This window comes from Colletotrichum costaricense (genome assembly GCF_030867565.1).
Source record: "Colletotrichum costaricense strain IMI 309622 chromosome Unknown Scaffold_16.1, whole genome shotgun sequence".
NCBI classification, from domain to species: domain Eukaryota; kingdom Fungi; phylum Ascomycota; class Sordariomycetes; order Glomerellales; family Glomerellaceae; genus Colletotrichum; species Colletotrichum costaricense.
In genome coordinates this window covers 603,985-625,900 of record NW_026848245.1, presented here as the reverse complement: position 1 = coordinate 625,900, position 21,916 = coordinate 603,985, and the positions used below count along the sequence as shown (strand labels likewise).

The following is a 21,916-nucleotide window of genomic DNA, read 5'->3' as shown; positions in this document are numbered from 1 at the left end:
TTGTTCTTTGAAACTTCTTGAGGTAATCAACCTAGGACCAAATACTCCCTCGAGAAGACATCAAACTCGCCTACGGCGCCAAGATCCAGCTCCAGACAAGGAGAGACAGATATAGAGAGGACGAGCTTGTGATAACACGCATAGTTCCCCCCCCCCCCCCCTTTCCAAAACAAAAGAATTCTACGTCAGACCGAAGAATTGATTGACTAGAAATTCCACAATGTTCACAACCACCACTCCCGCTGCAGCGACCACAGCCGCCGTCCTCGACAAGAAACGTCTCTCGTCCGATGGCAAGACTGAAGTCGGCACCAATATTGTCAATCTCTCCGCCGGAGCCAAGCTCGAGGCCGAGGCCAACGCCAACGTCGAGCAGCGCGCCGGCTTCACCGCTGGAGGCTCTGCCTCTAGTGTTGATCAGGCCAACAACGACCAGCCCGAGTACCCTTCGACCGCCAAGGTGGCTCTGATTATCTCTTCACTGTGCCTTGCCATCTTCCTTGTTGCTCTAGATCAGACTATCATTGCTCCTGCGCTGGGTGCAATTACGGCACAATTCCAAAGTGTCAAGGATATTGTGAGCTATTTATTGGAAACCTTCCAGCAGAGAAATTCGTTAATAGGTCTCAGGGTTGGTATGGCTCCTCTTACTTGCTCACCACCACAGCTCTCCAGCCCATGTACGGAGCTGTCTACAAGCTCTTCAATGTGAAGATTGCCTACCTTACAGCCGTTTTCGTCTTTGAGATTGGCAGTTTGATCTCTGCCGTTGCGCCATCCTCAGTTGTCTTCATTGTCGGTCGTGCCATTGCTGGAGTATGCTATCCTTCTTAATCCAATGGACCATTTATTGTGCTCATACTGATTGACCTTCTCAGATCGGAACCGCGGGTCTTTTCTCTGGATCAATTGTCATTATCTCCCTAATCAGTATGTCACCTCAAACACCGCGGCCTACATCACCAACATGAGCCCCCACTAACATTCCCGTAGTGCCCCTGGAGAAGCGTCCCCTTGCCTTTGGTCTCGTCGGTGGCATGTGGGGAATCGCGTCCGTTGCAGGGCCTCTTCTTGGAGGTGCCTTCACCGACCATGCTACCTGGCGATGGTGTTTTTACATCAACCTCCCTATCGGCGGCCTCGCCATGCTAATCGTCTTCTTCTTCGTCCATGTTAATCATAACTCGGCCGAGTCCCGAAACACGCCCTTCACGAAACGTGTCCGGCAACTTGATCTTGCTGGTGCCGCCATCTTCATCCCCGCCATTATCTGTCTGCTTCTTGCCCTGCAGTGGGGGGGCGCCGATTATCCCTGGAACAACTCGCGCATCATCGGTCTCTTCTGTGGCTTCGGTGCCATGATCGCCATCTTCATTGGCATTCAGTTCTGGAAAAGTGACCAAGGAACTCTGCCTCCACGTTTGTTTAAGAACCGCAACATCTTATCGGCAATGCTCTTCGCGATGTTCTTTGGCGCCGGCTTTTTTCCCCTTATCTACTACCTCTGTAAGTTTCCTGTCGCTCCTTTCCTGGAGCGCTCTGCTAACACAGCCTAGCTCTCTACTTCCAGGCCATTCAGGGTGTGAGCGCTGTCCAGGCTGGAATCAAGATCCTACCTCTCTTACTCTCAACCGTTCTCAGCGCCATCGTTTCGGGGGGCGTTATTACTGTTGTCGGCTACTATAATTTTGTCATCATCCCTTGCATGATTCTATTTACTGTTGGTAGTGGCATGCTCACTGTCCTCAACATGGTTTCGCCCCCGAAAGAGTGGCTCGGCTACCAGGTCATCGCGGGCCTTGGACTCGGCGCCGGTTTTCAAGTGGGTGTCTTGATCGTGCAGACTGTACTACCACAGGAATGGGTTCCTGTCGGTACTGCCGCGGTCCAGTTCTTCCAAGCTCTCGGGGGGGCTCTCTTTATTGCTGTTGCCCAAACTGTCTTCCAGAACGGCCTCATTGACACTATTAAGGCCAACAGCATCGGAATTGACCCTACCATCTTCATCAACAGTGGTGCCTCGGAGGTCAAGGATGTACTCCGCAGAATAGGTCGACTAGATGCGTTTGACATTATCCTCCAGGCGTATATGGAGGGTCTCCGAGACACATTCTACATCACCCTGGCTTGTGCTGCTTGTGCCTTCATCTGCTGTTTGTTCTTCCAATGGAAGTCGATTAAGCAGGGACCTGACGGTCACAGAAAGAAGGCAGAGCCTGCAGTTCCTGTCTAAAAGAAATGTACAAGTGTCAACCTTTTCGGATTTCGGTATTTAATGTAAAGTGCGGTGACCATTTCGGGCGGCCGAGAACTAGCTTCCGAGGTCTTATAAGACCTGCCGTATTCCGGAGTGTGCCTGCGGTGGCTGTGCAAATTCTCACGAATCTGCCCAGCCTGCCGTAGACTCATCCGGCATGCAGCCTAAACTTTCCATAATCCACGACCAACAACTTTTCCATCGCACCACAAATTGTCCTCAGGTCGAAGGCTCCTTTTGTCGCCAATTTCCCGATGCTGCTGATCTAAGTGGTTGAGAAGATCTCGCGCTGTTGTCGCGAGTCGAATTCTCATATCTGGGCTTCCGCCAAGCCGAGCGCTCACCATTTTCCTTCTCATTTTGCACATCCGAGGGCGTCGTACGATCCTTGAGCTTGTCGGGCAGACCGCGAGCAACGTTGACACGCAGACGACCGGTTCCCCAGACCTTGCGATCCAGCGCGTTTCTTGCTGCATCGGCCTCTTCAGCTGTCGCAAAATCGACAAAGCAGTAGTGGTGCTCACCGCCCTTGGCCCTAGTAGACTCATGGGGAGTGATACGCTTACTGATGGCTAGTCTTTATCGTCGGAGTCAAGTTAGCGGCGGCATAGGGTAAGTTCACCATCGCTGGCGACTGGAGGGGGTTTCCTACGGCTTGTGGCCCTCAAGAATTTGTTGCAGTTCATCCTGATGTTGTGCCTGGTCAACCATCGCACCCAATCCTCCAACATAGAGTCTCCTGCCATCCCCTTCCGTCGCAACGACCTCGTCGAAGTGCTTGATGGCGCCGTACGGTCCGCTCTCGATGCCGCCGTTCCTACCGTTCCGCGCTGGTGATCTGCCAGCCTCGTCGCCGCCCTCACCCCGCGATCCTGACCAGTCTCCCCACCTGTTGAAGGAAGGCTCTCTGTCGCTTTGCCAGCGACTCCGGTTCTGCTTCTTGGGCTCGCATGGGCCGACCTTGAGTGGTCTACCACGAAGGCGCGCATCAAGGGAGGATAGTGCCCGTTCGGCGTCTGCGCGCTCAGCGAAATCGACGAAGCAGTATCCGGGATTCCGAGCCGATACTGGATCCATGGAGATGTGAATTTTTTCGTACCCTTCAAAGCCATTGTCTTTCAGCATCTCCTCGATGTCGACGGGCTGGATGCTGTAGAGAAGATTGCCTAGATAAATGCGCCGGCCATCCTCTAGGGCGGCGGGCTGCTCTGATGACGATGTCATGGTGTCGTTTGATGAGATCCGGGGATCGAATGAGCGTTGAAATGAATAGCTCGCAGCCTTTTGTTTGCCTACCACGTGTCGTTGGGAGGGATGTGAAGAATCAAAATTTGAGAAGTCTAGTGAGGGGCATGATCCAAACACCCAGTGGGGTAATTCGCGTTTTTGCGGCTAGGGTTCACCGGCACAGAAAAGCTTATACTTCATTCCATTGGTCAGTGAACAATGAATAAAAGTAATACATCAGGATCTCAAACTGCAAGGTCCTCATAACTTAATTGAATGCATTAAAGAGCGATGGAATCGGAATCCAGCTCGAGAATAAGCGCCTCAATCACCCTCATAGCCCAGCTCAAAGAATGAACACGGGCTGTCTGTTCCCAATCAACTCACTTTTCGACACTTGCACATCCTTTTTGTCGAAGTCGTGCAACATCAACCAACAAATCATCCTAAATACAAGTGTATACCATATTGCCAGACGCTGCATCTCAATATGGTTGGGTACTATCGTCTCCCACTGTGGCAGCTCTGACAACTTGCTTGGCTGCGGAAGTTCCGGCTGATCACCAGGTTGCTCAGTTTCGATGCGATGAGGCCACGTCTTGACCCTGCTGATGCCGGGCGTGGGCGTCGAGTCGTCTAGAGCCTTGGTTGGAGACTCTCCGGGGTTAAGTCTCAACGGCGACGGAGGGACTGCGCTGCCGGCTTGGGGTGAGCCGTTACCCAAGCGGGATCTTCGTTTCTCTGTGTCGTCGTGTATGGCTCTTGAAACGACCTCGTCGTCTCGCTTGCCCCTCTTGGTAGAGTTGGTAGGCACTACACGCCATAGTATGCGCTCGAAGTATGTTTCCATGAACCTTTGTTCTCTCATCTCCAAAGGGATACCAAGCAGGTCCCGAAACGAAATCTGTTCTTTTCCCCTTTTGTCCGGACTGTTGATGGCTGCCAACACTTCCTGGAGGTGACGACGTAGCACATCGAGCACGATTCCCTGGTCTCGTTTCTTGAGAGATTTGTCTGCCATATCGATGGCTTTGTGCAAGAGACTCATTCTTTTGCTCGTTAGAGGCGGGTTCTCGTCAAAATCGTTGCTCATCTCCTCCGCTGACTCCGAAAGAGCCCTAATATCTTCGACGGCAGTTTCAACCCTCTCATCGATGACAGTCTCCGCCTCTTCTTCAACAACCGTGAGATCGTTCATCAACAGTCCGCTAAAAGCGATGAGCAGACGCTGGAGTGACAACGAATCTCTGTCCCAAGAGAAGATTGTTGGATTGGGCAGGAAACGGAAGCATCTTCCTTCAATGTGCAAAACTCGGGCGAGCATGCCGATGACCTCGAAGGTAACTGCCTAAAAGTCAGTCGAACATGCGCAAACTCCCACAGATTCACTCGATTAACTGATTACATACCAGAAAAGAGGTGCCGGTCTTTCTTTCCTTCTCTGTAGAAGAGCGTGGTTTTGCCGTTGCATCCTATCTGGGTCAAAGTCTCCGCAATGGCATCGCGAGTGCTCAGTTGAAGGATTTCGACCTTGGTTCCAGTTCCCGACGACGTTTTGAACTCCCTCTGCCACTCCAAGTCTTCGTCGGGATCCTTCTTAACTCGATAGAAAGTTGGCACTCGCCCAAAACAGAGCTCCTTCACTTCAGATGTCGGAATCACTCGTCGCTCCTCAAATACAGTGGGACCAGTTTTCTCAAAAACAAAGACGACGCCCAAGTCGGGTACACGTGAGCCAGTCAGACTATAGCCATTTCCTTCCGCGCGGTACTGGTTGTTGTCTCGGTCGAAGACTCTCCAATAGAGTCCAAGTATTGCTGCTAGCTCGACCAGATGAGAGATCGTAGAGGTTGCATAGGGCTTCTTGATGGAGGGGTTCGCATCGAAGCTTCTTTCCTTCGCCTGTACTTTCACGGCCAAAGTCGGCTCAGGCAGGTCCGGGATGATGGAACTTGGCAACCATTCCCCTTGGAGCTTCTTGCACTCCCATTCTTTGGAATCCTTCTCCATTCTTTCAAGGGCGATTAGGAGATAGACCCATGTTGCTAGCTCGTTGTTGACAGTGTGGACCTTTTCAGTAGGCTTAGACGGCTTTTCGTCGTTGGTTCCGTTGGCTGGTCCAGGGTTTGGGAATATCTTGGCATATTCGAGTCGGTTCTTGGTACAACTTTTCTCAGTGCCCTCCACGGACCACATCTCTCCTTTTTCAGGTTTATTCTGGTTGTTTGGGGGGGCTAGAAAGATGATTGGCGCCTCGAACCTAACCTCGAGACGTAGCTCCTTGAACTTTGGCCGTTTTGTCGTGCCTTTCGCCCATCCTCCCATCACGTCTTCGGTGCAATTGGGAAGCCCTTTAGCCGACGCAAAGATCGCTTGCATGATCTGTAGAGTCGCTGCAAAGAGAGCGACCACCGAGACGACGAGAGCAACAATCGCAACAACTACGTCGCTCCCTCCGTTAGCATTGCCATTGCTGTTGCTATTGTCGCTTGGGCTATTACTGGAATTGCTGTCGGCCATCTTGACAGATGTTCACCCCGTGAAACACCACGTAAAGAAATGACGAGTGCGACAGAGACCATCAAAGTCCGAAGTCCTCGCCAAGAATCCTATTCCATACGGCTGGGATTGAGAATGAGATCGGTGATGCTACCCCGCCGAGGAAGATTCCGTTGATCACCGGCAGAAGTGGGTCGCAAGTGGACGAGCCGGCGCCGGAGTTGTGAGCACGTGGACGGCGGCGACTAGCCGTGTCTAAGACCAAATGTCGGTGAAGGGTGTCTGGTAGTTTAAAGGACCATTGTTTCGACTGGAGACGACGTTCTCATCGAGAACGAGACATAAGTAAATAGATTAACGAAGCGGAAAAGTCGAGGACGAGGCTTTGGTGAACTACCGCAATTGATGATTTTGCGACGGTTCGCCCCGTCTCACAGGATTCGAGCTGCAGGTGAAGGCCGCTTATGCGGCATCCCTGGAAATGCGCATCATGAGGTCCAGCTCAGCCCATGGCGCAGCCCAAAACAGTCGGAAAGGGACACCGCGGATGTACGGATTTTGCGGCCTGCGTAGACTGCCTGATAAGCAACAACAAGAAAGTGTGCCATTGGTGGTCTTCTTCTGCGAGAGACTAGCCGTATAACCAATAATTCTGCCCGTCAACACAGGTGCGTCATCATGTCTTAACCATTGGGCAGAGTTCAATTGGAGAAGCTGGCAACTGTCACATCTCACCAACAGCACTCTTCTGGCTCAAGGAGCAGGCTACGCAGAGCCTCCTTTCTCGCATGGAGACCTGAAGGCTCTCGCTGCGGGCCTCAGTTGCGTGCGAATTTGCTCATTGGAGTCTGCCTGACCAACCTGTCGCACATCAGACGTCATAAGCCATCTTTGATTTCTGACTCAGAAGCCGGCCGACAATACCGATCGGCCCACTGGACCCAATGCCCGACGCATTCTCTGCCAACCCCTTGATTTCGGTCAACTTGCGATGACCAAAATCAGGTTGAAAGAAAATATTCAGGTGCCTTCCACTTTTTTGAGATTGGTGGTTTGGAGTTGAGTAGAGCGTTGTTGTACTGAAGGGTTGAACCCTGGCGAGCGGTTCGTCTGATGCTTTCGGGATATAAGGGAGTCTGTGCATAGTGTTATGCGGGATGACGGGGCCATGCCTCCATTTCAGAAGAATAACTATGAAGACATCTCCGGCAGCAGCATCCTAGCGACACATCAATCAAAGTTGGCAATCATAAAGATGGTATGCTAATCATGGGTCGCCTTTGCGGCCTGGGAAGGAAGCAGGAAACTGTTCCCTTGAGAGGGACACGAATATGAAATTTGGAATCTTGAGCGTCATTATGTGTCTCAATTCGTGGTATTCTGGCTACTTAGATTTCAAACAAAGAAAATTACGCTTCGTTAGTTCTTCAATATTCCATGCTGACTCGAGTGATTTGATGCACTCTCCAAATCATCAGGGAGATGCTCGTAGGGCCCGGCCTTGCGATCTGTGTCTTGCCTGAATTCCGACACAATCACCTCTTTTGTTTGCATGATTCCCTCCATGGGGCCCAGCTTGCGTCGTGTGCTCATGGCATAAGCCTCCTCCTCTGCATTTCCGCGCCGGACGGTGGACCGATGCGTAGAGACATTAGTCCCTCGACCATAATAGTGCAGTCCCGATGTTCCGCCGTGAGATTTCGACGATGACTTTGCTTGCCTCCTCTTGTTCCACAATCCGTACAGTGTCGGCGCGTTGACCACGATCGCGGCGGTGAGCAGTTCGGTGCTAGCCCATGTCGTTCGGTTGATTTGACTGTCCTTGTTCGTAATGTTGATCGGAAGTCGAATGACGGTAATGGCGATGATGAAGACGCCGAGCGTGAAGAGGGCGTACAGCTGAATCTTGCGTTGCCATGGCGTCTTCAAGGAGAAGACCAGGGGAAGTGGTAGTACGAGTAGCATAAAGTCGGTGACGATGTTGAGGACACCGACGACGACGAGTTGCATTTGTGCCTTTGAGCATGCGCCTGCAAGGGTTGAGAGTCAATAATCAGAGTTCGTTCCATCCCATCGGCATGTCTTGCATGTTCGGAGAATTGGCTAGTCACGTACCTGGGTCAGGAACAACCTGCCAGTAGAGATGGAAGGGATTGCATTCGCTGAACGTCGTCACCTGGCAGGCGACGTAGGTGCAGAAGAAGATGATGGAAAATGACCAGATGGTGATCTTCTCGAAACGAAGATTCAATAACAGTCGACGATAGACATCCAACAGGACGAGCTTCTGAAGCCAGAGGCTTGGGAGAATGTCAGTATGATTGATCGTAAAAGTCTAATAACCTTCCTGACTCAAACCGCTGCAGATTGTGACCAAACGGCCCAAAGGAGCGCTGAAGTCCAGGGTGGTTGAGGGTGCACGGTGAAGCAAATGGGGGCGGCACTGACTAGGAGTTGTAAAAGACCCGGTTCACAATGGACAGTTTGCTGCCGATCTCCCGCCTGTAGATCTCCTCGTCGGTAAACGTGTGATTCTTTCGATATGCCGCCGAGACGTTGTTCGTGCCCCAAGTCAAGACGACGTGGATGAGGCCGAGCCGCGTCAGAGCGCAGATAATGGCGGCGACTGTGAACCAGTCGCCCAGGTTGTATTCCTGTCTGGAGATGTGCACCTTTTTCCAGACCAGCCGAGCCACCATGATAATAAGAGCCAAGCAGCTAAAGAGCCAATGGATAAGTAGCGTCGGGTCGTCCATGGCCGGCGAGTGTCCGAGGCTCCGGGGGGGGTCGACGAGACGATGGGACGGGACGGAGACAAGACAAGACAAGAGACGAAAAAGAGAGACGACGGAAAAAAAGGAGCCTCTCGAGAAGAGGAGCGCAGATTCGGGGGCAGATCATGAACATTATTATCTTCTCGGTTTCACGTCTACGTACTCATCGCACTAAGGTAGGGGAGAATAGGGGGCCTTGCTAGCTTGATACGCAAAGTCTCCCGATCCCAGCTTGCCCGAGGTACTGACCTGCTGTGTGAAAGGACCATCATACCATTCTCAGAAATGTTTGCGGGCGTGACCAGTCTCTGGGGAGTCTGGGACCTTGCCAATGCTTGTAGAGCGGCCAGAGCCTTGCAGAGAAAAGAGAAAAAAGATGGTCCTAGATGAAAGGATCAGGGCTTGAGACCTCCGGAGTTTGGATGCTGCGAACCCCAACTTTCCCTGGTGGTGGTTCGGATGCACGTCGGCTGTCGAGGAATCTCCATAAGATGTGTGATTGCGATGATCCACCGTGGGGCTCTTCCTCGCAGCAGAGACGCAGCTTGTGCGGCACGTACTCTTTCGTCTGTGTGGTCTGTCGACTTCTAGAAGCCGAGGAGGGCCGATTTGCGAGAGCCTGAGAGGAGACGTCTGGAATCTTGACCCAGATTCGCCTGTGCCGCTGTGCCGCTGAAGATTTGCTGCAGGATTTAGAGATGCCGAGGGAACAGGTGGAGCGCCAAAAGTCTTGCGTTGTAATTGTTCAGGTACATTCTGGACAGCCGATATTGATAGAAGTTTGTTTTGTTTGAGTTTGACAGCTTGACAGTGACAACTTTTTGTTTTTGCGCTCAGATGTTCTCAACGGCTACCAACGACGGGAGCGATTGCTTAGCCGATCGAATCCCAACTCAATACGGACGTTTGCTAGTCTCCTTCGACTGCTTTCAACGAACTTCACTGAACTGAGTCTAGCGGCGGCGGGCGGCGTCGAACTTTACGAGTTTCTCACCGGCTGGGGGGTTTATCGGAGCAAAAAAGCTCACCGTGAAGAGAACGGGAATGGGCTGACCGTTGGTCCGCCGGCTGCTAGCATCACAGCACTAGTAAGTGCCGCCACAGTCGTATTACACGTATACTTCAATGGTCCCCCTCCTCCAGGATTCAAGGCCGGGTTAGACGGGCTTGGCAGCCTGTTGAAGGTCGTCCAGGATGGTGAGATGTACCTACGGATAATGGATATTGTTGTGCAGACCCGATTTATTCAAGACCCAAAGATCACAATAGTGGGAAGAATGCCGGGTTTGCGAGATCATCGTAATCAGGACTTCGCCCCGCCGCTAGTTTGAGTTGATCAACCGAGTCCCCCCCACGTTACGTTGAAGCGATTTACGGTAATAAGAATGTCGTCTTTGGGTCTCTTGGCTTTCCGCTGCCCGGCACATGGCTTTGACAGAATATTGACGGAACTTAGCCCCCAAACATGCCACATAGGGTCAGATTTCCTGCCTCAAGAATTGGCAAGAGTCAGTCACCTCGTCCGGAAACGTTCTCTGCCTGTCTTTTCTGAGGCTTTCTCTGCTCAATGGCGGAGATTAATGCTCGGGCTTGATCCGTAGTCAGCGGCCTAGTGGTAGACTAATATCCACGATGCCGGACTGATGCAACACTTGCTCCATTCTATATGAGACCATCGGGCGTGGTAGTCCCCCGGTCCCTGTCCGCCCGCTGACTCGCGCACAGAACACCACTCTAATATGAGCCGACTTGCTCTTGTTGATGGAGAAAATTTCTGGCAGAGCAAGCTGTTCGCGGCGGTGCGCCTCCTTTTGCGGCTTGCCTCTGTCCCGCCCCCCCGACTTCCGCCGTGATATCATCTCGTCCGCTGGGACCGCTGGGCCACAGCCCATCTCGACGGTCCTCGCTAGAGATCGGGACCTAGCCGCGTGGCGTTCTTGTTCTCGACCTTTCGGCTGACTGCCGCTCTTCAGACACACAGACCGAAGCGGGTGGATGCCGCTCGCCGGGCCCCCCAAGGCGCCCAAGGTCTCCAAGACCGGGCTTAATGTCGTATCACCCTTCCACGCCTCCATTCCTTGATTGTTCTTCTCCATCAGCCCTATCTTAAAATCACTCGAGGATGGACCCTTTATGCCAGGCTAGCGGAGCACGCGGCAAGGTGATTTTCATTCATTAAAGAAGTCCCAATTGCCACCCTCCCGTACCGCGTGGCCCAAAGTTTAATCCCCTGCTCAACCGCTGTCGCTCTTTTCAGTCCTTTCCCGGTTCCTGCAGCTCGCGTCCGTCCCTTTATTTTCCTTTTTTACTCGTACTCTAATTCCAGAAAGACGGTACCATTCCTGTCCGAGTGTCTCACTTCCCAGGCCATCTACGTGACACGCCCGACGCAGCACAACCATGCAATTCCTCAAGTTCACCGCTGCTGCCGCCGCTCTGTTGGGCCAGGCTTCCGCGTTCCCTCCCGGCCCTGGATTCGGTTTCCCGGGCGGGGGAGGAGGCCCGGACTCTCAGCCGGATAGGGATGGCTGCGTCGACTCCGAGGCGGCGTACATTCGCTCCTACTTCTATGTCGGAGGCGGGTACGTCGACGATGGTTCCGGTGGTCACATCTTCCGCGATCAGATGTACGTTGAGAAGTTGCTCCCCACGACTGGAGTTTCCCAGGAGACGCCGATCGTCCTGATCCACGGTCAGGCCCAGACGGGTAGCGTAAGTTTTGCAGATCTTTCCCAGCGGGATCCTCCCTCGCGATGTCATAATATTGAATATTCGCTGACCCTCTGTCCCTCAGAACTTCTACAACAAGCCTGATGGCGGTAGAGGTTGGGCCTCTCACTTTGTGAGACAAGGCTTCGAGGTCTACATCGTCGACCAGACGCTCCGTGGCCGCTCCGCCTGGATGCCCGCCTACGGCGCCTCCAAGCCCTCGACGTACTCCGCCGAGATCATCCAGCAGCGCTTCACCGCCGTCAAGGAGTACATGCTCTGGCCCCAGGCTGTCAACCACACTCAGTGGCCCGGTACCGGCATGATGGGTGATGAGGTCTTCGATGCCTTCTACAGCTCCAACGTCCAATTCATCAATAATGCCACCTACCAGCAAACGACCGTCCAGGCCGCCGGTGCCGCGCTTCTCGACAAGATCGGCAGACCCGCCGTCGTTCTCGGTCACAGCCAGGGCGGTCTCATGCCCATCATCATCGCCGACGCCCGCCCCGAGCTGACCAAGGCTCTCATCCTCCTCGAGCCTACCGGCCCTCCCTTCCAGGAGGCTGTCTTCAGCAACAAGTCCGCCCGCGCCTACGGTCTCACTGACATCCCCGTCACTTACTCACCCGAGGTCACGGATCCCACCACCGACCTCGTTCAGCAGACCTACCCTGCCAAGGGCGAGAACTATGTCCAGTGCGTGCTCCAGGCCGAGACCCCCGCCCCGCGCCAGCTCGTCAACCTCGCCGACAAGCCCATTCTCCTCGTTACCTCTGAGGCGTCCTACCACGCTCCCTACGACCACTGCAGTGTCGAGTTCCTTCTTCAGGCCGGCTGCAGCAAGACGGAGCACCTCGAGCTCGGCGAGGCCGGCTTCCACGGCAACGGCCACATGTTCTTCATGGAGAAGAACAGCTACGAGATCCAGAAGACTCTTCGCGATTGGATCCAGGCCCTGTAAGGATTTGGCGATGCTGTCAAAGCGGGCCGGTGGGTGTGGAGGAAGAAGATAATTGAGTGATGTGCTCATGTGTGCGTTTTGTACGAAAAGAAGCGGATACCCATAGACGATGAATATCATAATCTGGTAATGACACGCACTCGGTATCCTCGTCGCCTCCCAGTCTCATGCGATCGTCGAGGTTGGTTCGGATTACCGTTGTGACATCCGGAGAGATCTGCCCTTAGACTTCAGCCACGTGCCAGTTGATCCCAGTGTCGGCCGAGTCATCCTCCATGTCCGAGCGCAGCGATCTTTGACACGTTGACGGGAGCTCACATGAGACTTGGGCTATATCTTGACAGCCTGGTCGAAGAAATGATCGTCGCTGGCAGTGGGGGGACTTGTCAATATTGCTTCCGTCCCCTCCCGCTGAGTCGTTGACGCCATGTCATATCTGTCCCCGACGGGGAGGTTGGAGATGAGTAGCTTACACGGACCAGATCTCATACAGGCAAACTGCCAAAGACTAAACCTCGGATTTTGACTTACACGCTCTTGGCTTACCTCTGCACCTTCGCCTCACAGACTTTGCGCTTGGAGCATCACGTTAAGCTCTGGCATCGCCAAACATCGCAGCTGCACCTCAATGGCGTTTCAACTAATGCAACTCATCTTTGTAACAGATTCCAGCACGGTGGCTAAAAGGTGCTGGATCTGTGGTTTAAAATGCAGCTACCTGCCAGGCTAGAAGCTAGAAGCCTTCTAGTTTCTTGTGTCAATGACAGACTGCTTTTGCCCGTGTTGAGGACTCCCAGAAATGGCGACTACAACCAGTGTCATCGCGACCAAGGGAGCGAGCGATGGGGCCGCAGATTCGGGCCATTACACGATTGTTCGAAAAACGAGTATGTTCAGTTGGCACTACTAGAAGTTGCTCGACGCTAATGTTTGCCAGCAAATCTCGACCGCATGTTCTACGTCTACCATCGCCTCGGAATCCAATCCAATGTTCTAGTTGCAGCTCGATACGCCTCAGCCCAACCGGGCAAGCAGCGTATAATCCTATCCGACGATGCAGTCTTCTCAGCTCTCCACGCTGTCGTCACCAAGTTCCCAGAGCTCGGTCTCGTCGGAGTAGTAGGGCCCGCCGCCGAGGAGGGCAAGCATCTCCTGTCTCTCGCGACACTCAACGAGATTGATCTCGAACGCTGCATCGAGTTCATCGACGACGAGACAACCCAAGTCGACGCCGAGTTCCTCGAAAAGCTCCATGGGAAATGGCACTGGGCTGATGGTACAGTCGAGGCAGGAGTGCCCTGGTGGAAAATCATCGTTATCGGACGCCGAGACGTTGTCTTCGTCTACCACCACCTCGTTTGTGACGGCGCGTTCGGTATGATATTCCACCGCGAGCTACTGGATGCTCTTAATGCATCAGCCGTCTCCGACGCGGGCTCCACTCCAACGCGCATCATCAAGCTCGATCCCGACAGGGTACGACTGAGCATGGCCCTCGAGAACACTATCCACAAGAAACCAGCGGTCCTGGGCGTTATCTACAACCTCCTCGTCTTCCTCTTCTACCGGTTCTTCTACGCCAAAAAGCTCTTCTTCATCAACTTCCCTAAGCCGAAGGAGCTACTCAAGGACCCGATGGCTGTCGTTGGGCCCGCGGACCGTACCGTCACAAAGGTCACGACCCATCGTATTCCTTCTGACAAGATGGACGCCATCATCAAAGCGTGCCGCGCGCATGACACAACTTTCACGCCGTTTCTGGCTGTTGTCGTCGCCGGCACCCTCGCAGCAGACTTCTATCCTCACGCTGAAGTCGGATTTACCCGGTACGCCGTGGACATGCGCGCCACGGGCTGCTTCGATACGGCTTCTTCGGGCGAGGGTAAACTGCTCAACCTGGCTGCGAGTCTCCCTGAGCCGGAGAAACTGAGGAAGTACCGCCAGGCCTTCTCAGCATCATCCTCCGTAGGCGACAAGCAAAAAGGACTTACCGCGACCGTCGATTCCAAAGCCGCTTGGGACCTAGTCCGAGACTATGGGAGACGGATGGTGGAGTCGCGGAGCGGCGGGGACGAGTCTCATCTTTACAAGGCCTGGATCAGCGGCAATGCTCTTGGGCCAAGCCTCGAGGAGTTCACCGAGAAGTTGCCGTCGATGGGCCTCTTCATGCAGAACAGTTTTTCAGTCTCCAATGTCGGATGTCTCAAGACCGCGCCTCCGTCTTCGAATGTTGAAGAGCCGGTGGTGAAGATTGAGGATGTGCAGTTCTCGGCCGGCCCGGTACAAGGTGCCGTGGGTTACCATGGTATTGTGTTCAATGTGGCGGGGGTTGCGGGCGGCGACACTGTCATCAATGCTTGTACCGAGGGAGGGATGGCTCCCGAAGGAATGGTTGAAGCTGTCTTGGATGGTGTTATGGCTAGAATCAATGCATTGCTGCAGGAGGAAAGCACTCCAAAGGATGGCAGTGGCCGCAAGGGATTTTGGCATGCCTTTGGTTGAGATGAATTACATTGACATGATCTTCCATAAGAAACAAGTTTCGATGTCTGCCGGGTCTACCAGATAGATGTGGATCTGCACATGCATTGCATCGTCACCAGAGTAGTGTGTCTAGATAGACGTCGGTCTAAGATGACTAGTTGAAGTTCGCCAGGTACTCGACTAAGAGTAGAGGGTGCTCAATATCGCTGATTACTTGATTTAAACTCAAGCCGAGGTGACGTGAACTCTGAGTCCAGTCAACCTAGTCTGACATGTGGTGTCATTAGCTCATAATTAAGGCCATTTATGAGATGCTATTACAGAACTTGGTTCATTAGAGACTCCACGTCTTAGCTGGGCGGGAGGCAATTCTTCATAGAATTTGTATTGACACATCTTACCAACACCACAATTTAAATTCAAGACTATAGAAATCAAAGAAGATGACAAATCCCGCCCAATGTTGCACGAGATTCACACTGAAGGTATGCACAGCGTCGAATAGTTGTGTCTCATGCCTCAAGTAAACTCTGATAGAACGGGTAGGCGACATAAGGTACTGTCTCATTGGAAACGCTTGTACAAGGGTTCAACATCAGACCACTACAACCGATCTTCAAAGTAAATAGGAAAAACTTCAATACTATGTTCCGGTAAATCTGTCAATCAACTTCGTGAGACAAACCCTCACCCAGGATCATGAAGACAAGAACCCTCTTCCAAAGCTGACTTCCCGCCAAGGGACACATCGCGGCCTAGACCAATCTCATCGGAGACCCATCACCAATTCAGTCCGAAAGAACCCACCCAGTGTGCAGTCAGCCGCCGCAGCCGACCCCCATGCCAAATCCAGCTGTAACACCCGAGAAGACGCAATCTAAATCTCGCACATTGGCATTCTGCATCACAAACCAACACGAAAAACTGATCAACTTTCCATCTCCGGCAGGTCGAAGCATCGAGAATAATCACAGACAGGTACGGCGACGAAAAGGCACCAACGGAACCGGTCCCAATAAACGGGGATACGGATCCTCAGGAATGGGTCGGCTCGTTCGTATCCACCGTATCTGAGGTATCTGCTTGGCTGCACCCTGGACCCCCCTTCGCAATCACAACGCTTACGCAGGATTAGGTAGCCACGAGAGAGAGCCTGGTTCCAACAAGAACGGGGGCCGCATGTGGGATATCCGTAACTGCACTCCGTACATCTGCACTTCCGCAACCTGCAGCGGAGCCTGCTGCCTGCATGTTTGCCTGTCTTTCAGAACTGTCAAGCTGCTTGAAGAGGCGCAGACGGCACAGCTGCTTGAAGACTCCGGGAGCCTTGCGTGCTTTGGCTCGACACGGGATGTTTGCTTCCTGCTCTGTCTTCTAAGCGCCCCCAGAAACCCGGTCGGAATACCCGTCGAATCGAGGCCTGCAGCGGGAACATTGGGGGGGGGGGGCAGTCGGTTGTGAGATTTGTTTGCCTGCTGTGCCGTTGGGATGCATATCGTGAAAGTGATTGTTGGAACCGGGGGTTGGAGGGTTTTTTGGTGATATTGTGGACTGCAGTTACGATTGTTCCTGGAGAAGAGAGCCGAGAGACTATTGAGAGCCACCTCGCTTGGCGGGCACGCAGTGTGCTGCGTGACGGAGCCTTGGGGGCAAACGGGTTTGGTATTAAAACGGTCGTCAGCGTCGTCGGTAAGGTCCTCTTCCCAAAGCTTGTTATTCTGTAGCTTTGTCATTCATCAGCAACAGCAACTTTGGCCCATCGTCAACTTCATTATAGCGAACACTGTATACACTTGCAGGGATGGCTACTGCAGACGCGTTGATTGCAAGTCTTCAGGACATCAACGGGGAGAGCTTCGCGGATAAGGCGGAGAGGATACGAGCCAGAGATGCATTGTATGATGCGTTGAGAAAAGTCCAGACGCCGTGGGATATCGCGTGGGATCACATCGTGGTCAAGGGCGGCGGGAACGCGGCGATCAAGACGCTCATCGACGCTGGCGTATTCAAACAGTGGCACGAGGCTGGTGGTAAACCCATTACCTGTACCAAGCTCTCAAAGCTGACCGGCGCCGACGAGCACCTCATCCGTACGTCAAGAACATCCAAGACCCCGTTCAGCCATGAGAAACAGACTGACCTGGTAAAAACAGGCCGCATGATGAGGGCAATAGCAGGCCAACGCCTCGTCATAGAAACAGACCTCGACACCTACGCCCGCACGCCCTGGGCCCAGGCCCTCGGCGAAGACGCGCCTCTGCCGGCCATGTACGGCGGCTTCTACGGCGAGCTGACGAACCCAATGTTCCGCTCGCTGCCGTACTACCTCAAGCAGAACGGGTACCGGAACCCGACGGACAAGAACGACTGTAACTTCCAGCACTGGCGCGGGCCCGACGCCGTCTTCTTCAAGTACGTCGGCACGAACCCGCTGCTAACGTCCGACTTCAATGATGTCATGGAGTGCCATTCGCGGGATAACCTCACGGCGTGGACCGAGGTGTATCCCACGCACAAGATCATCGAGGGGGCGATCCCAGAGAGGCCGTTGGTTGTTGATATCGGCGGCGGGAAGGGCCATGATTTGAGGAAATTTCATGTTCGGCACCCACAGGTTCCCGCGCGGCATCTCATCCTGCAGGACTTGCCCGATTTTCTGAAGGATGTCAAGCCCGATTCTGCCTTCACGATCCAGGCGCACGACTTCTTTACGCCACAGCCGCTGCGCGGGGCGAGAGCGTACTTCTTGCATAACGTGCTGCACGACTGGCCTGACGCCACGGCGGTGGATATCCTCAAGAATATCGCGAGCGCCATGGAGAGGGGTTACTCGAGGCTGTTGATCCACGAGAGCTTGATCAGCGAGAGGGCGCCGCTTTCGAAGGTGACAGCAACGGATATGATTATGATGGCGGGGCTGGCGTCGGCCGAGAGGACGGAGGAGCAGTGGCGGGAGTTGATTGCGGCGGCGGGACTGCGGGTTGTAAAGATTTGGAGGCCGGTGCAAGCGGTTGAGAGTGTTATCGAGACGGAGTTGGCTTGAGAGATCTGATGGAACATGCTCGGGGCTCCTGCTTCGAGTGGGGGGATCTTTTCTTGTTTGAAGTATCTGTAAAGTTTAGCAAGCGTATGGGAGGCAGGTCTTTGATTGAATCAATGTTTTACTTGGTCGAATGTGGTAAAACTCGATTGTTGTGCATGTTATGATCATGTCTGGTGGGTTGAGCATCTAGGGGCGTAAATGACCATCGTGTGACTAGATACTGCTGCTCAAGAATTGTAGGCAAGACAGCTCAGGACGTCGGCCTTGTTTCGTTGATGTTTAAAGATCTCCAAAGCTGTTGATGTAGCATGTCAGTCACTGCCCCCAACCGTGGCCGCCCCCAGCCATGGGTCAGAAGCCTGAAGGTCCAGAAATAAATAACTTTGAAATATCATTGGTGATGTGTATGCTTGTGGGCAGCTCGACGGCATGACCCCTCTTGGTATCCTTTTATACGCCCTATGCTGGCTTTCTTTCGCCAAACAGCCCCGTCCGTCTATCCTCCTCGCCCCTCATCGTCGTCACGTTCTCATGTTACTCGTATGCTAAAGTCTCTCCTTGGGTTTACTGGCGCGCAGCGAGAGCCTCGGCCGCGTGGCGGTCGTGCTCGGCAATGTCGATGGCCTCCCAGGGGTAGTTGATCCAGACGTCGCCGACGGTGCGGGCGGCGAGGTAGTGACCTGAGGTCATCATGTCGGAGGGAAGGGTGCCCTTCTTCGCCTTGTCCTTGTTCTGTATTCCGTTACGTCAATACGTTTGAACTCGAACGAGATTTGCGATTGATTTGGGGATATGACTCACGTGCAGAACAAAGATACCAAACTCAGTCTTCTGGCCCTTGCCGAGGCGCTGGCTAGCAGCCTCAACGTCCTTCTCCAGCTCCTTGACGGCGTACTCAAGGGTGGTGCGGGTGTCGTCGACCTCGTCGACAATCAAGATGCGCTTGCCGACGAGGTTCTCCATCTCGCCGATAGCGGTCAGGTCAAGCCATTGCGTGCGGGTGACCTTTGTGCCAGGGACCTCGGGGACGCCAGGGGTAGAGTTGCCGCCGAAGGTCTCGGGAAGGCTCTCGTACAGGGAGAGACCGATGGCCTGGATGGGGATGTTGGGGTTGCCGGGCTTCTTCAGGAAGGAACGGAGGATACGGGCGGGAACGTAGCCACCGCCGCCGATTGCGATGATGAGCTGGGGCTGGAAGGTCTCGAGGATCTTGACGGCGGACTCCTGGCAGAGGTTGTGCACCTGGAAGAAGAAGAACATCTGTTAGCCCATGTTTTGCGACACCTTGCACGAACACGGAAACCCAACACTGGAATAAGAAAGTAATAGCGCTAGGGGTCTGGAAGAAGGAAGGAAAAACATACATCGTTGTACGTGACGTAGAGCTTTTCGACCATTTTTGCGGTGTTTGGAGGGGTTCTTTGACTCGAATTCGGCTGGTGGACGGGGTGTACTGCGGGGTAGGAGGAATGCTGCAGATTTGGAGATGTCTCTGACGTCTGGTATTTGAGAGGATGTAGAGAAGAAGAAAGAGAACGGGAGAGATGGATCGTGGATATTTCGGAGGGGGAGGAAATATACAGAAGGGTGAGTTTCAAGTGGAAAAGAAGCTTAAGTAGGGAAGAAATGGGACCCAAGGTTTCTGCCAGTGAGAAAGAGAGACTGCCGCTATTCACACGCGAGACGAGGACGGAAGAAAAAAAAAAAAGATGCGCGCCAGGCCTACCAGGACCCCTCCATCCATCGATGAGCAAAAGGGGACCCCGCCATCCAAACAAGGATTGATGGGCTATGGCGGCGGGCACTTGGGAGAGAAATTTTGTCTGGCGAGCCCCGAGCCCCGCGATGACCAGCGGGTTGCTTTAGACCCACTTTGGCATGGATCTGGCTGCTGCGCCCCGGATGCCAGTCATCCGACTGTGGCTTGTGAATGGCTGCTGACCGAGGGACATCATACCGAGGCTTCGGAGCCCGCCGTCTGTCTCGGTGAAGGAGCCCACTTCCGGTGTTAATTTACCAATGAAATCGGCGTGACTCTCAAATGGCAGGGATCAAGTGTTGCGCTCCTTCCAAAGTTCCTTCCCGCCCCAAGTGAGGAAAGAGCTTGGTGCTGAATTTTCATCCCCTGCCACCTGCCACTTGCCATTGAAGATTTGACGAGAATTTCCAGGCTCCAAAACAACGCTGTAACTGTCGCCGCGTTCAACTTTGGCCCAGTCAGCATCGAGTCATGAAACGACGAGAGTCTTCCCAATGTACATAGAGTTGTCGATGTGGAGAGCTTCGAATATGATGACATGCCAATTTAGACCCACTCCTTCCCGACCCTGGCCGCGAGAGCCGATGGGACTGTTTGCTGCTATGCTCTCGACTGTCTGTTGACTATTGTCTCCCCTCAGAGATGAGTAGGTTGTTGGCCCTGACCGGGTCATGTACGAATTCACATGCTCGGTCTCATGAAACTCTCGCTTTTGTACTACTTTAGAAATGGTCTCTGGGCGCAATACGATGGGTCACCATATGGCACATCTTGAGTGGCATAGACTATCGTGTCTTTGCATAAGCTCTGGGTATCCCTTGGCGATAACTCATCAATCCCAATAAACCTTGTGTCCCCTGCCCTCGTAAATGCAGCAATTGTCCTCCCAAAGAAAGCAAAGCTCAAGACCAAGCTTGGCACAAACATAACCTAGAGCGTCTTCAGACGCGCGCATAGAGCCTCCATGAGCAACTTTCTCAACTCCTGATCCCGATACGATCCCTCCGGCGAAATGTCCTCCTTCCACTGAATGATAGCCTCGCTGACAATCAAGTACGCCGCCCAGAACGCGTCAAAGATACCAGGACCAACGCCAGGCCGCGGGAAGAAACGCTCGTTCTCCTAGATGTATCCCGCCGGATCTCCCACGAAGCCGTCGTCGTTCCCATTGGTCGCCAAATCGTCCATGTTCCCCAATCCACTGACCCAGAGCTGAGGCTTGTCCTGCGTTGGATCGTACGCGAGCCGGAACTTGACGTTACGGGCGTCCTTCTGTAGATCGTGGTGAATGATAGCGAGAGCGGTACCCATCTTGCGCGCGAGCTCGAGGACGCCGGGGCGACCGATGAACTTGAGGAGCTGGTCGAGGTAGGCGGGTCGCGTCGCGAGATTCGGGTGTTCTTTGAGCATCTCTTTGACCTCGGGCGGCTGCACCAAGCCAAGCCAGATCTTCGGGTGGAGATTGTAGTTCTCTGGCATTGTGAGAGCCTCTTTCTGGAAGTCGCGGCCGACGGTATGGTCGATGATGATACGGATGATGGTCGGCTTGATCGGTCGCATTCTCTGCATGACGAGTCTACCTTGCATTTCGGGAAACGGTTCCATGAGCTGATCAGGAATGCGGCTGGAGCCGTCCGTGCCTTTGATGAGCTTGAATTGGCGCGGCGCGGCCGGCAGTACGAGACGCGAGAGGTAGGGGTGGTCGACTCCCAGGATCTCTTGGACTTGCTCGTGAAGCGCGTTGGACCAGTGGCTGAGGAGCGTCGCAAACTCGTCGGCAGCAAAGAATCCTTTGCTCAACTTCTGGTAGGAGGATCGCTCCTTGAGGGCCTTGCCATCCTTCAGCATGTATACCTGCGTCTCCCACGCCCTCGAGTGGTAGATGAGGCGGAGTCGGGCCGAGTGAGCGGGAGGAGAAGGCGGGCGAGCCCTCTCGTGGGGGAGGAGCAGGTCCTCCGGCGGATCGAGGTTTTCGTCCTCGTCTTCATCGTAGTCGTCATCCGACGAGGAGGAGGCATCTTCCCAGCCCTCCTCCTCGCGGATGACCGGCAGCGGAGTGATTGTGCCTCTGGATGCCATCTTTGGTGGTGGTGAGATGGTTAGTCTGGAAAGGAGGAAAAGAGGGAAGAGGATGAGTACCTTAAAAGGTGACCATTGACACCCTCAGGTGCTTAGTCGTCAGTATCCGCATTCATCCCAC

At 53.7% G+C, this 21,916-nt stretch overlaps 9 protein-coding genes across 9 annotated transcripts; 4 read left to right on the top strand and 5 right to left on the bottom strand.

The window, feature by feature from the left end:
* Window positions 1–220: 220 nt before the first annotated feature.
* Window positions 221–2,233, top strand: CCOS01_13001 (uncharacterized protein; the record flags this gene model as incomplete). The annotated part of the gene is made up of 5 exons (XM_060461148.1): window positions 221–577; window positions 631–816; window positions 879–930; window positions 994–1,506; window positions 1,557–2,233. The coding sequence occupies 5 exons, from the start codon at window positions 221–223 to the stop codon at window positions 2,231–2,233; spliced, it is 1,785 nt and encodes a 594-aa protein (XP_060308350.1).
* Window positions 2,234–2,905: 672 nt separating this feature from the next.
* CCOS01_13000 (modin) lies at window positions 2,906–6,004 on the bottom strand (the record flags this gene model as incomplete). Its single annotated transcript, XM_060461147.1, has 3 exons — window positions 2,906–3,549; window positions 3,872–4,828; window positions 4,894–6,004. 3 exons carry the CDS (start codon window positions 6,002–6,004, stop codon window positions 2,906–2,908), a joined length of 2,712 nt encoding a protein of 903 aa, XP_060308349.1.
* An 850-nt stretch (window positions 6,005–6,854) lies between these two features.
* Window positions 6,855–7,127, bottom strand: CCOS01_12999 (uncharacterized protein; the record flags this gene model as incomplete). The annotated part of the gene is made up of 1 exon (XM_060461146.1): window positions 6,855–7,127. One exon carries the CDS (start codon window positions 7,125–7,127, stop codon window positions 6,855–6,857), a length of 273 nt encoding a protein of 90 aa, XP_060308348.1.
* A 275-nt stretch (window positions 7,128–7,402) lies between these two features.
* Window positions 7,403–8,739, bottom strand: CCOS01_12998 (uncharacterized protein; the record flags this gene model as incomplete). Its single annotated transcript, XM_060461145.1, has 3 exons — window positions 7,403–8,013; window positions 8,099–8,283; window positions 8,432–8,739. 3 exons carry the CDS (start codon window positions 8,737–8,739, stop codon window positions 7,403–7,405), a joined length of 1,104 nt encoding a protein of 367 aa, XP_060308347.1.
* Window positions 8,740–11,157: 2,418 nt separating this feature from the next.
* CCOS01_12997 (uncharacterized protein) lies at window positions 11,158–12,430 on the top strand (the record flags this gene model as incomplete). Its single annotated transcript, XM_060461144.1, has 2 exons — window positions 11,158–11,469; window positions 11,552–12,430. 2 exons carry the CDS (start codon window positions 11,158–11,160, stop codon window positions 12,428–12,430), a joined length of 1,191 nt encoding a protein of 396 aa, XP_060308346.1.
* A 799-nt stretch (window positions 12,431–13,229) lies between these two features.
* CCOS01_12996 (uncharacterized protein) lies at window positions 13,230–14,932 on the top strand (the record flags this gene model as incomplete). Its single annotated transcript, XM_060461143.1, has 2 exons — window positions 13,230–13,317; window positions 13,368–14,932. 2 exons carry the CDS (start codon window positions 13,230–13,232, stop codon window positions 14,930–14,932), a joined length of 1,653 nt encoding a protein of 550 aa, XP_060308345.1.
* A 1,783-nt stretch (window positions 14,933–16,715) lies between these two features.
* Window positions 16,716–17,957, top strand: CCOS01_12995 (O-methyltransferase; the record flags this gene model as incomplete). Its single annotated transcript, XM_060461142.1, has 1 exon — window positions 16,716–17,957. One exon carries the CDS (start codon window positions 16,716–16,718, stop codon window positions 17,955–17,957), a length of 1,242 nt encoding a protein of 413 aa, XP_060308344.1.
* Window positions 17,958–18,521: 564 nt separating this feature from the next.
* CCOS01_12994 (phosphoribosyl transferase) lies at window positions 18,522–19,354 on the bottom strand (the record flags this gene model as incomplete). The annotated part of the gene is made up of 3 exons (XM_060461141.1): window positions 18,522–18,689; window positions 18,759–19,199; window positions 19,322–19,354. 3 exons carry the CDS (start codon window positions 19,352–19,354, stop codon window positions 18,522–18,524), a joined length of 642 nt encoding a protein of 213 aa, XP_060308343.1.
* Window positions 19,355–20,838: 1,484 nt separating this feature from the next.
* Window positions 20,839–21,795, bottom strand: CCOS01_12993 (uncharacterized protein; the record flags this gene model as incomplete). The annotated part of the gene is made up of 1 exon (XM_060461140.1): window positions 20,839–21,795. The coding sequence occupies one exon, from the start codon at window positions 21,793–21,795 to the stop codon at window positions 20,839–20,841; it is 957 nt and encodes a 318-aa protein (XP_060308342.1).
* Between the last annotated feature and the right edge of the window lie 121 nt (window positions 21,796–21,916).